This window comes from Bolinopsis microptera, chromosome 6, assembly GCF_026151205.1.
Source record: "Bolinopsis microptera isolate Bmic1 chromosome 6, MBARI_Bmic_1.0, whole genome shotgun sequence".
Lineage (NCBI taxonomy): Eukaryota > Metazoa > Ctenophora > Tentaculata > Lobata > Bolinopsidae > Bolinopsis > Bolinopsis microptera.
In genome coordinates, this window is record NC_087077.1 from 13,365,504 (window position 1) to 13,379,051 (window position 13,548).

The 13,548-nt window shown below is 37.4% G+C and overlaps 2 protein-coding genes across 3 annotated transcripts in view; both read left to right on the top strand.

Annotated features, from left to right (window-relative positions):
- Positions 1-1,932: 1,932 nt before the first annotated feature.
- LOC134816317 (3-phosphoinositide-dependent protein kinase 1-like) lies at positions 1,933-11,820 on the top strand. Its single transcript, XM_063825115.1, has 10 exons — positions 1,933-2,212; positions 2,497-2,748; positions 2,960-3,086; positions 3,242-3,393; positions 6,468-6,582; positions 7,088-7,200; positions 7,401-7,545; positions 10,310-10,414; positions 10,710-10,823; positions 10,985-11,820. Exons 1-10 carry the CDS (start codon positions 2,021-2,023, stop codon positions 11,065-11,067), a joined length of 1,398 nt encoding a protein of 465 aa, XP_063681185.1. The 5' UTR covers positions 1,933-2,020; the 3' UTR covers positions 11,068-11,820.
- Positions 11,821-11,825: 5 nt separating this feature from the next.
- Positions 11,826-13,548, top strand: part of LOC134816311 (X-linked retinitis pigmentosa GTPase regulator-like) — a 28,268-nt gene continuing 26,545 nt past the window's right edge. Inside the window, exons 1-2 of one of the 2 annotated variants that reach the window (XM_063825109.1) lie at positions 11,826-11,997; positions 12,183-12,373. In XM_063825109.1, the coding sequence (XP_063681179.1) occupies positions 11,850-11,997; positions 12,183-12,373 (339 nt within the window). In that variant the 5' untranslated portion in view covers positions 11,826-11,849. The remainder of the gene's footprint in view (positions 11,998-12,182; positions 12,374-13,548) is intronic. The other variant, XM_063825108.1, reaches the window with a different exon arrangement.

The following is a 13,548-nucleotide window of genomic DNA, read 5'->3' on the forward strand; positions in this document are numbered from 1 at the left end:
ATTGAAGAATTAGATATAAATTTGGAGCCAGTTCTTTAAACTGGCTTACTTAAAGGGTGTTTATAAATTTTATGTAGTTTTCTATTGCATTTATATTGAATTTTTTCCTTTTCACCCTTTTGAAAAAAGGCAATAGTGAAAGGTTACGAATGGAGGTTTTTGCAGAAAAACGTGGATTTTGGAGAACGAGATTGGTGGGTTTAAATATGTCGTGTGTCCTTCCTTCCTTCCTTCCGTTCGTTACCATGCAACGAAAAAGTTGGGCGCGCGCGAGGATTGCTTGCGGAGATGTGATGTATAGATAGCCTGTGATCTATGAATGCGCGGCGCGACTGTGTTTTAATGTATATGATGCATGTAATGTATAATATTACTATTAGGTAATACGCCCAATTTGTACGTGGCACGCGTAGTGTATTGATGTGTACACGAGTATAGTTTAAATTTGCTGATAATTTCTTGAATTACAGATACAAGTTAAGTTCTACGGCAATTGAACTGAATTTCAAGTGTTTCCCGTATTTGATGCATAATTTATCAATATTATTATCATGAAGATTGAAGTGAGCTGATTGGAGCTTATACTTAAATTTATAGTAAATGTGAAATGGAAATCTAGCGTCCGCCAAAACGAAACAACGGGCGCAATTCTTGTTATACCGTATAGGGTAATTGTTATATTATGTGTATATTGTTTGAAATTCTTCTTTTTTATATAAATGCTTTAAAGCTCTCAAACTTTATAAAATAACTTGATCTTGGGTTATCATTAAAGTCTACATGATGCATAACTGATCATTGAGTACGATTGAACCTCAAAAGTCATCTGCTTTCCCACGTTTCTAGTTCCCTTTCAATAATTAGTGTCATGATGAGATGCATTTCCAATAAGCTCAAAGAAGTAATTTAACACTTCAAATTCTAAATATTATCTGGTAAATCATTAATTGTACATATCATATCTAAATATAATGTGAATTTTGTGTCTTTTCATTAGATTATCTCTAGGAGTATTCATGTGTGATAAAATAATCGTTGATCTCAACAGTTAAAAACATCCTGACGAATAAATCATGCTACGCAGCAAATAACATCATTTTCTGTTATTCCACTGGTCACTGAATTAAGCTGCTATTTTAGGTCTCTTGTTGGTTAAAATTCGTGTTGTGTCAGGTGAGATCATCATGCTTTTATTGTGCTTTTAAACTGGATTGTGGAATATGGCCAATGTTTTTGGCGGTGTGGTTTTGTGTGAGTAGAACAAATCTGCTGAATTAATCAGGTGACCAACCGTTTGCAATTAGAACCGAAGCTCATTTATTCTTAAATCTGTTTGTCGAAGTATTAAAACCTCTCTTACTTGATGGTTTTCGACAGCTGAAATAGTAAAAATACATATGTTAGTATCATTGGCAAATAGTACAAACTTTCCTGTGCTCAATGAATAACAGAAGTCATTAATATTAGTAATAAAGGCAGAGGACCAAGATAGGAGCCCTGAGGCACTCCACAGAGTACAGACATTGGGTAGTTTCTTACCTAATACTGAGACATACTGGTATCTATTTCCCAGATAGCTAGGCTCTATTTAAGGTTGTTTGACGTCAAAATAGTGAATCAGGAACTTGCTGAATGAACATTTAAAACTGTAGCAAATCATCTCGCTTTAAAATATAGCTTGCTTTTTTAATATCTCTAATTTAATCTAGGTGAGTATAATATACTTAATTTTTAGCTGTAAGCCATTGTTATGAAATTATATAACGTAAAGTTCGTCCCTTTTTATAACAAATCATTTCACTAAAATATATTGATCTCAACTAGCCAAATGGCTACATTCGTCAAAAAAAAGAAAATTGCTTTAATTGATTAACAACAATACATTATATTACATTTTGGTTTGATACTTATTACATGAAAACTTAATGACACAATCATTTTAGCATTGCGAAAATATCAGTTTTAGGTCAGAAAATCAACTTCATGCTCATTTGGTAGATATCAAGCAACGCTCCCTGTGATGGCAAATATCTTCAACGAGCCATATTGTGCTATTTACAACAAAGTTCCGCACAAAGAGGTTAAACCAGGGAAGAAGCAAGTCGCAGATTTTCACTATGTCAAAACCATCGGGGAAGGCTCCTTTGCGGCTGTGTTGAAGGTTTCAGAAAAAGGGTCTGATAGAGAGTTTGCAATGAAAATTCTAGAAAAGGTAAGATTTGATAATATATAATACAGTTTCTTTTACAGAAATACTTTATTCTTGTTCTTCAAGCTGTTATGATCAGTGGTACTGACCTATAGCTATAGCTATTTGAGTATGAATTTTGCAGTTAATTTATGTTAAGTTTGTAATCAGTATTCAATTTCTAATTATAATTAATCCTCACAGTATGTCAGAATATGAACATTAGAACTTACCAAATACCAAATATACCTCTCCCATAATATCAATCAACATTCCAACTGGTTACATAATTTAAACATATATTACAGAGGCAGATACAGAAGGAGAACATGACAGCACGTGTGATGAGAGAAAGAGACATAATATGCTCCCTGGACCACACTTTCATCATAAGACTCTACTGCACCTTCCAATCAGAAACTCATCTCTTCTTCTGCTTAACACTCGCTGAGAACGGATGTATACTAGATTACTTACTTAAATATGGGTCATTTTCTCTGCCTGTCTCCATGTTCTACATTGCTGAGTTGGTACACGTTATCGATTACATGCATAGCAAGGTAAAACAGATACTTTATATTTGATTGAATCTGGTATGAGTTTTATCTGCAACATCATCGACCACCAATGATTAGCATTTAAACCAACTTTATACCAACTTCTGTTTATTTTGATATTGTTTAGTCCATTTTCATTCTGATATTATTAAGCAAACACTTAGATAACTGATGAACTGTTGAATCGTATTCACTGTCTGACTTAAGCATTCAGAATGTGTTACACAGAGACATAAAGCCAGAGAACATACTGTTAGACAGCAGAATGCACATATTATTAACGGATTTTGGTACTGCTGGCACCGTCACTGCTGAAAATCAGAGGAGGAAATCCTTTGTCGGTTAGTATGATAAATGTTTATTAAGATTCTTACAGGCCCAACAGTGGGTATTCAAGTAAATTCAAATCGCAATACTTATTTTAGCTGAGCACTATATTATATCCACAAAGCTTAATTAATATAATGATGTTGTGTGCTAACAGTTACCCCATCAGGAACAGCTCAGTACGTAGCCCCTGAATTGCTGGGGGAGGGAGAGAAGTACACGTGCAAGGAGAGTGATCTCTGGGCTGTCGGCTGTGTCTTGTATCAATTCATTTCCGGCAAGTTCCCCTTTAGAGGCTCCAACGACTGGGCTATCTTCCAGGTATGTCACGTGACTTGCGAGGGGTTATTTTTAATTTTAAAACACGTCAGAAAATAGTTGGTTAGAAATGTTGGTTAAAGAAATGTTCTGCTTGGATACCTAAAGCGATGGAACAAGTCGGGTGCACTGCTCCAGTTGACGTGACGTCAGCAGTGTGTAAACGTGCGATGAGAACACTTTGGCATTAATGTTTTCTGCATCGTTCCACTTTGTTCGGTTTCAGGCGGAAAAAATGAAACAGCTGAAGGCTGAGCTGAGCTCCATCAAGAGCCAGCTAATCGAGAATCAGACGTGGGTAATCAGCTTACAGGAGCAGATTATCGACAACAAGGACAAGCAGCTCGAGGCAGTAAAGACTGTGGTCAAGTCTTCAGTGGAGAGCAACTTGAAAGAACAGTTCAAGTCATACAGTGAAGCTGCTGCGGAGAACGTTATGGCTTTATGGTCTGCCAGACTGATAGTTTGGCAGATCCGGCCACTATGAAAAAATTGGTCAAGTCCGTCGTCCAGGAGGAGGATCGGAGCAGGAACGTTGTATTATTTGGACTGTCAGAACAGAAGGACGAGAATGTTGAAGAGCGGGTACAGGAGTTATTCCAGGAGATAGGACTAATCGTAAAACCTACTCTGCAGGCTACCAGAGACCAGAGTAGGAAAGATTCGTAAAGAGAATTCGAAGCGCCCAGTCAAGGTTTTGTTATCAAGTCACAGCGCTGTCCATCAAGTGCTATGTCAAGTCAAGAAGCTGCGCCACTCAGCGACTTTCAACAAAGTGTATGTGAGACCAGATCGCTCCAAAGAAGAGCGATCTCAGGACAGGCTCCTGGTTCATGAACTGGTGAAGAAAAGAGAAATGGAACCGGATAAACTGCATTTCATACGATCGGGGACAATTCACTCAAAAGACAAGCCAATCGAGTGATGATGTGTGTTGTGGCTGTGGTATGTGTGCGGTTTTTAAAGATGGTGAATGTTTATGCGTACCACCTTGCACTAGCTTTTCTTGTTTTCGCTCCATATGAGCACACAAAACTTCATAGTTTTCGCAATATTTTGGTTTGATTTCATTTTAGGCTATTGAAGTGTTGGGGTGATTTCATACTAAACATGAACCATATAGTGTGCAGTGCCCTGACAGAGGGATTATTATTCACTATTATTTTATATGTTTTAATTGGTCATTAGAACCGCCTGACACCGTCCAGCTTTCAATCAATCTTTTATCACACGAAATCTGATCTAGGATTACCTGGTTTAAATTATCTTATACTAAATCTAATATTACGTGGAGATCCAGATACTATTGGCTGAGTGTAGCAACGTTAGTAACAGAATGTACAGAATTTTACATGGACCGAATTTATTACCCCATCACGTCTATAAATAGAGTGTTATTAGGTCCAATAACACTAGTCTTAGAACCCATTTATAAGTTAGTTACTCCGTTATTAATGTGATAACCACAGCGCTAAGTAAATACCGAACTGGTGGTTGTTTGCACAAAATCACGTACACGAATAGAGTGAGTCAGAAGTAACATCTGTCCTCACGCAACTCTTGAATAACGTAATTCTAGTCAGATTTGCACAACAAGTTCAGGGATTACAGATATAATATATGGGTCTAAGTTTTAACTAAGATTCCCAGCAGGTAACGTAAAATCACAGTGAGTGAACTAACTAACTAATATTGACTTACCTCCTCTAAAAGATTCAAAATTAAGGGCACTTTTACATAACAAGGTACATACCAGTATGTATGTATCCTCACATACCAGTATGACGTCATGTCAGTGTTGTAATACTAGTGAATTCAGAAGTACACTAAAATATGAACGCTGCTTATCAACTTGGTTCTAATAAATCAAATAACAAATTGTTATTGGACTTGCCTTTGCCTGGTTCGAATAATGTGCATATTTATCCCAGTATTTTGTATTTAATAATTTTTCTAAATTTGGTAAACCTTTTCAACAACAGCGCTGTTTTCTTATTATGAACGAAGTGGTGAACGAAGTGGAATACGGGCTCTTTTGTGGCCATACACAAAATGTTTAATGCATTCTATTCAGCAGATCATGCTATTACTCGTTGTATGAAATACAAATTCCATTCATGTTAATTTCTTATTTAATCTGTGTACATACAAAATATATTATATTATTACGTATAAAATATATTATTACAAATATATTACATCAGTGCAGACTTACATAGTGGTGGGAAAGGGGTCCGGGACTTTACGGCGTAAGACCCTAACCCTAACCCTAACCCTAACCCTAACCCTAATCCTAACCCTAACCCTAACCCTAACCCTAACCCTAACCCTAACCCTAACCCTAACCCTAACCCTAACCCTAACCCTAACCCTAACCCTAACCCTAACCCTAACCCTAACCCTAACCCTAACCCTAACCCTAACCCTAACCCTAACCCTAACCCGCCGTAGAGTCTCACGCCGTAGAGTCTTACGCGTAGAGTCTAACGCCGTAGAGTCCGGACCCCGTGGGAAAGGTAGCCATATTTGTTTAGACACGTGACATTGATTCGATGTTTGGTATTTACTATTTGTATCTAATTTGTCAATCATAATAATATAACAGTCACGTGTCTGAGAAAATCTGGCTCGCACCAGTATTCACGTCTAACACGTGTATTCAGCTATTTTTACTGTGCCATATCAAGATGCAGTCTAAGTTATGTTTACTGTTGTATCAAGATGCGGATTGAGTGTGAAGAGAATGCTGCATAACATGCAGAGCTTGTTGACTTTTCCTCACTCTCAGCACAGCCTTTATGTCACTACTATCTGGTGTGTTTATTTGTTCGTGGTTACTGTTAAACATTTAGTGCAGACTTTATAATAGTGAGTAAATGGTTCGACTTTTGGATTCTTCTGCTTGTAATCTAATTATAAACCTCCCGGGTTATTATCAGAATAGAATTACGGAGTCCTTGTAGGCTGGTATGTTCTTCTTGATTACACTTTATAAAGTTGATTAGTTGAGTTGTAACACCATTAATTGGTTAAATAAATGAAATGTTAAAGGTAAACCTCAGTAATTTATTTTTCAGATAGTAAAGAAATGCGAGTACAAGTTTGAAGAGGGTTTCCCAGAATTAGAGAAAGATTTTATTAAGAAGCTGTTAATTCTCGATCCTACACAGAGACTTGGAAGTCAACAAACTGGTCAGTTTGTTATAATAAATGGTCTATAATTAAATATATTATGCTGGAAATTGTAATATCGAAGAGTTAATTAATTACTGGATGTGAAGGAAACACAGTTACCCGTGCTTTTCTTCGTTAAATAACCTGCTTACTCGGTGACTCAATGATTTCTTTTTTGACATAATATTATAAATTGATGCTTGTCCTGATGTAGTTCATAGCAATGTACTGAGAATACAATCTCCTTGTGCTACATCGGATCTCTCTTAAAGTCTTAATCATTATCCAATCATTTCATAGCAATTGACTACAAAAGCGTGAGTTTGACCCATGGTGGATCAAGTTTAATTTGATTTGTTCAAACTCTCAAATATACTACTTCTGATTAGTGATTACGTCTGGTTTCATTACCAGCTGATCATCTAACAAGTTAGTCTTACCTAACATTGACCACAACAGATCTGGGTTCTGTTTCGCTAAAACGTAATAATAATAATTTACAATTAATTAATAATAATTACAGGTGGGATTGGGGAGCTAAAGAAACATGATTTGTTTACAAATGTTGATTGGGAGGGACTAAGTGAGAGCACACCTCCTAAAATAGGCCCTTATCTTCCTCTGTCTGACTCGGAGGTAATAATATGGGATAGCATTTGTTGTTAGAATTAAATCGATCATGATGATTTCTGAAAACTAATATTTGTTGCTGACATTTATCTTTTTGTGTAGTTTATTTTTTCTTCTTGAATTTAATATAGATTTCGGTTTTACTTTCAATCTTGAATATCTGAAAGTGGTATATCAAATATTCAAAGGATTTAAACAATCCGCAGAACGGTAGTTTAACGGACGAGAGCGTAGAGATAGAAGAGTTTGATAAGCTCAGTATCACAGCACCTAAAAAACTAATCGACAACAGACAATCCTTACTGAGTCAACAAGCTCAGTCTCACCCCGACATCAACAAACATCTTAATGGTGAGTCTACTTACTTGGGTTACTTGGGGTTGCTTCATAGATCCTCTATCGGGTCATCAGAACGGCTGACCACCCGTGCAGCAAAGTTGCTGTCTTTTCTGCGCTCCAGTTCAATAACGAATTCCCGTTCTGGCAACAATATCCAGTAACAGGAGGGTCGTTCGGAATAGATGTAACAAACTCCGTCAACAATGACTTGAAGCGTAGGGGGTCCTCGATAAGGTGCAGGTTTGCTGGAATGATGTTCCACAATCGAGGCCCCATCACTGCAAATGAGCTGTCAAAGATCGTTTGATTCCTTTGGCTACTGGACGTTGACAAGCTAGGGACTACTGCTTTCTGGCCATAACGGAGTGTATCTGTAAACTGAACGTTGACATCATTAGGACACTTCTTGTGTAGAATCTTCCACATATGAATGATAGTGTAACGTTCTCTCCTCCGTTGAAGTGACATCAATTTTAAGGCCTTCAGTCTCTGCCAATAGTTCAGATGTTGCACACCATGTATTTTGGACGTAAATGTACGTTGTACTCCCTCTAGCTCAGCGATATCAGCGATATCAGCTTGCTTAGTTGAATTCCAGAGGGGACAGTCACCTTGCTTCACTAAGCAATAATTAAGTAATAATTAGGTAAATTAGGTAATGAGATACTAGTGGAGAAGTTTTGAGACGGTCATCTCCAAGATTAGACTTATTATTGTCAATATATTCATTATTCATCCACATTTTCTATTGACATCAACGATTATCACTCTCATGCAAAGTTCGCTAATCGGCAATGCATAATTATATAATATGTTATCATATAATGGAATAATTACTGCGTATACTCAACCAAACCAAAGTATTTTCCTCTCCATTTAAAAAACCGACGTAATTCCTCACATTCCGTTGCAGTGCAGACAGGTGCAGCTGCACGGCGGATAACAACTGCCATCTACACACCCGACAACATGACATACTTTACACAGCGTTAGATCACGTGACCTAGTGAAGTCTAGTAACCATGGCAACCACTGAACCACCATCACGTGATCTAGTGAAGTCACCGAAGTGAAGTGTCAACATTGTGCCAACCCACAATTTGACCATATTTGGTAGTTAACATTTGATACCCTGGCTAAATGCATTATGTAGTATGTACTGGGATATGCTGTGTAAAGTTATCTTTACACGTTATGATATGACTCACCATTTATGTGTGAAATACAATGATCTGATTGTGTTGGTCAGAATGTGAATATCTCATGCAGTACCATAGAAGTCGAGGGTGAGGGTGAGGGTGAGGGTGAGGGTGAGGGTGAGGGTGAGGGTGAGGGTGAGGGTTAGGGTGAGGGTGAGGGTGAGGGTGAGGGTGAGGGTGAGGGTGAGGGTGAGGGTGAGGGTGAGGGTGAGGGTGAGGGTGAGGGTGAGGGTGAGGGTGAGGGTGAGGGTGAGGGTGAGGGTGAGGGTGAGGGTGAGGGTGAGGGTGAGGCGATATCGAATATTTTGCTGAACTCTTCTTAGATTACATACAGGGCATTTCAAAAGTCTTGCAAGGATGTACTTTTGTATCCTACTGAACGGATATGTTAATAGTTAGCTAAATCCTGTGAAACTCAGTCATAATACTGTTATCAACAAAATTAGATTAGCCGTATTTCACTTATATTACTATCAAAATCTTATTGAATATATTAATATAAATAGCTCAAATCTTATTATCAACCAATTTAATATTTTAAACACAATTCATTATTATTAACTTAATCCTCCAAATTCCAATTTTGTGGTGGTAATTCAATTCCCACTCCTAATACACTACACAGTACACAGTAAATACTGATTACAGTGCATAATGTGCATTACCAGCAATTCAATTTGAGGAATGTGACGTATACTTGTATACATGACGCGTTGCTATGTACTTCAATTACATCATTAAATGGTGGTTGCCATGGTTACCCTCTGCAACATAACAGCACTTTAGGGATATACGGTAAAGGTGAACTTTATTCTCCTTATGTTTCGTTCTTTAGATTTGTTTAAAAGTCTTTTTGTTGTATGAGTTTGTTGTCTAAGTTTAGTTGTGTCGGTAAACTCCTCTTTGTTTTATTAGTTACCTCCAGCGATGTCGTTTTTAGTGTTTAGATGGTTAAACTGTTTTAACAGCGAAACAAATTGTGCAAACGGACCATGCAAATTTGTAATTGATCGTTAATCTCTATATTAGAAGTGAATCGCATGCAATTACCTTAACTTGTTCTCCTAATTTTAGGCAATGATTAGGGTATGGCATTCTTATGATTTGCCTAAGATGTTTCCCGTGGCATGCATAAAGTTAATTTAATAGCCGCTTTAATGCAGCTACAACAATTGTACAATAAGACTACCTGGCTTACCAATTACCATACCAACCTGGGTTACCATACCAACTGAATCATTGTATTTAAAATACTACACCATTTTAAAATAGCCTGCTTTAACGACTGCTGAGTGCTGGCTGCTGCACTGTATCCCACATATTATCCCTTATGTGGCTTAGTCAATCCTGCAGTCGCATAATGGATTATTAAACTAATAATCGTATACTGACAGTCCTTTTGATGGCTAGACTATTATAATAATGCTAATCTGAGTTTCGCAATTCCACCCCAGATTAAGTGGTCAGATAATAAACCACCATACCACTTAACCATTACCTTGCTGGTCGGTGGTCACCAGGTAGTTTTGCAAAATGATAACTTTCACTGAACACAATTTGCTAATTGATATTACCAGGTAACGAGTTGATCGTAAAAGACGGTATTATAAACAAAAGAAGAGGATTATCTCGGAAGAAAAGACACCTCATCTTAACTGACTACCCTTCTCTTTATTATATCGGTTAGTCTTTTATAGTCTCATTTTAGTCTTTTATAGTCTCATTTTAGTCTTGTTTTAGTCTTATTTTAGTCTTATTTTAGTCTCATTTTAGTCTTATTTTAGTCTTATTTTAGTCTTATTTTAGTCTAATTTTAGTCTCTATTTTAGTCTTATTTTAGTCTCATTTTACTTGTGGAACAAACTAGAAAAAGCCCATTTAGATGAAATTTATATCTTCGCGACTCTATCCCAGCTACTTGCTGACAAGAAATACTCCTTCTCAACATCATAAAATAACTGACCAATATCCCCTCAGATCCAGCCTCCAAGATACTGAAGGGTGAAATACCTTGGGAGGGCGGTTTAGAAGTTAGACAGAAAGGGAAGAAACACTTTCAAGTTCACGTACCCAACAGAGTGTATTACTTAGGTAAAATTACATAACGTTGCTGCCTTGATATCGATTCAAAATACCAGAGTTTTATTCTGGATTGGACTGAGAAAACCTGAATATTAAGCATTATATTATGAAGTTGCAATTAACTTTGTCTATCTTGTAAAGCAGGTAATTATTTTATTGCTAATATTCAGAAAGTGCAAGTGCGGATGCGAGCGAGTGGTGTAAGAGTATACAAGACGTGAAAACGATGGTTCAAGAACGTCCCAAGACTTAGCCGAGATTTGGAACTCTTAATTAGGGTATCTTTGATAGTAATTTCGTACTTATTTCGTATTCGGGATTCTGTATGAATTTGATAAAATCGGATTAATTTTTGTTTAGGTTTCACTTTAATTTGAGATGCTTTCATTTTTGTTAGTTTTGAGTATGATTTCGCTGCCTGTGTAAAAGATTCGTTGTTCAAACAGCTAAACTTAACTATGAATTTGCATTGCACCAATATTTCTTGGTTTGCATGATATTAATGTTGATTATGTGCTTTGATAATGCGTCGGCAGTATATGGAGTATGGACTAATGGACTTGTGGCCGAATTATTTTGTTTTATCGATGCTATCCGATATAATAGTCGAGGAGCATCCTTTCATTATGTTGAATCCTACATTTTGTATGAATGTACTTTTGATAACAGAATTTTCGATGGTCAATTGTGAATAACTGCCACCTTACTGACTGTTTGATTACCTATGTTATATTTTCCTGCCGTCTGGTCTCAATTACTCTGTAACGGACCCTGCGTTCTGGCATTAATTGCAGCGCGGGCTGTCAATTCATCTTTTTTACTAGCTGAAATTGTCTTCTGATCTAATGTAGCTCTATTTTGTCATTTATTAGTGTGATCGCGCGCATTTACGCGCGCGAATCAAGTTTAAAGCATGCTTATATTTAATTCCTTACTTCTTGAATTTTTCTAAAATTTACTCCCAAACGAACTTACCAACTAACAAGCTGGTCATTTTTAACCCACTCACCTAGTTGTTAGATGGCATGAGATGGAATGGAGGAGGTGCCGGAAACAGGAGCGGTATTCACGTTCGGTAAGAGCAGGTTCGGAGACGACAACGCCAACAAGTTTTGGGTAAAGAATGACCCAGTTGTTGCAGTCGCTTGCGGGGATGAACACACTGCTGTAGTCACGTCAACAGGTCCGTTAAATATGAAGTTTTAAGTTATGCTCTTGCTGAAACTTTCCTATTAATTTTCAATTGTATTCCAAAACCGATATAAGTTTGTGTTCTAGCATAGATCCAACTTTATTAGATTTACTTCCGATTTTCCTGGAAAACAGCTTTACAGTTTCCATGCTTTTAAAAGTAATTATGTATCACAGGGCGATCGTACACGTTTGGTAGCAACCAGTGGGGTCAGCTAGCGTTGGGACATACCCGACAAACGAATAAACCAAGTTTTGTAAAAAGCTTGAAAGGAAAGCAAGTGGCTCATGTAGCCTGTGGGAGGACTCACACCTTGATCGCCACCAAGAGTGAGGTGTACGGATGTGGTGGAAATGGGGAACATCAGGTTTGGAATTGTTCTCTATTTCAGCAGTTTTTTTAACCATAAGAAATGTATTTTAACTGTTTTGATATTGTTCAGTACTCGCACTAATTTCTTCATGTCACTTAAATTTTAAATGTTGATGCTATCGTAGGTTATGGGAGTCATTGAAAATAAACGAATAACATCACGCATATTCATTAGTCTCGGTCACTCACGAGTCACGAGGCCAAATGTGTTTGATTTTCCTTTCAGATACAAATTAAATTAATTTTCTTAATTGCCTTCAAACATGACGTTTTCTTCGACAAACTATCCTGTCTGAAAAAAAAGGATTTCAGCATGTATTACATTTATACAAATCATTTTGCGGAAAACGTAATATATGATAAAGATAATTCATAAAGATAATTCATGATGTATAAAGATAATTCTGCATATTTCGTAATCGTGGCGAACGTTTGAGATAATGTAGTAAATTTTGTATAGAATTCTTTCCCCAATTTCATTCTTTAAAGTAGTATAATGAATATTATAATAATATGTAACTTATATACTTAACTAAGATCCATAGGGTAATCCATATGAGTAATGTTTTTTATTTTGTTTTTAAGTGTCCTTATTTTCTGCCGTCTTCACATCATCTTTAGTTTCCACCTGTTTCATTTCAATGTTATCCAACTGTCCACCTTCCTCTGTTCGCGGAACCTTTAGTCTTCTCGTGACAATAGTGCAGATAAGCGCAACACTCAGAAGAAAAGCAAGTCCAGTCAGTCCGATGATAGCTACTTCCATCTTATGAACCGCTAAAAAACAGAAACCCTCCGAAACTCCATACCCTTTTGGACACCGGTAACAGTGTATCCCATCTCCGTGGAGGTCCTCGGGGCAGGAGTGACAAGTGTGGTTTTCCCAGAACTGTCCCAGCTCACAGCGGATACAGGCCTCTGCTCCAGGTCGTGAGACTTTAGATACTGGACACGCTGAACAAGCTGTTGATCCAGCTCTACTGAAGTGGTTCTCCAAGCAGATTTGGCAGAGTGGGCCGTATTCTTCGTCTTGTGTGAGATAGTATCCAGCACTGCAGGCGCAGGTAGCAGATCCAGAGGTTGACGTAGATCTGAGCGGACACAGTTTACAAAATTTGCTGTTTCCGCTGCTAAATGTGTTTTCCGAGCATGGTAGGCATGCCCTTTCAG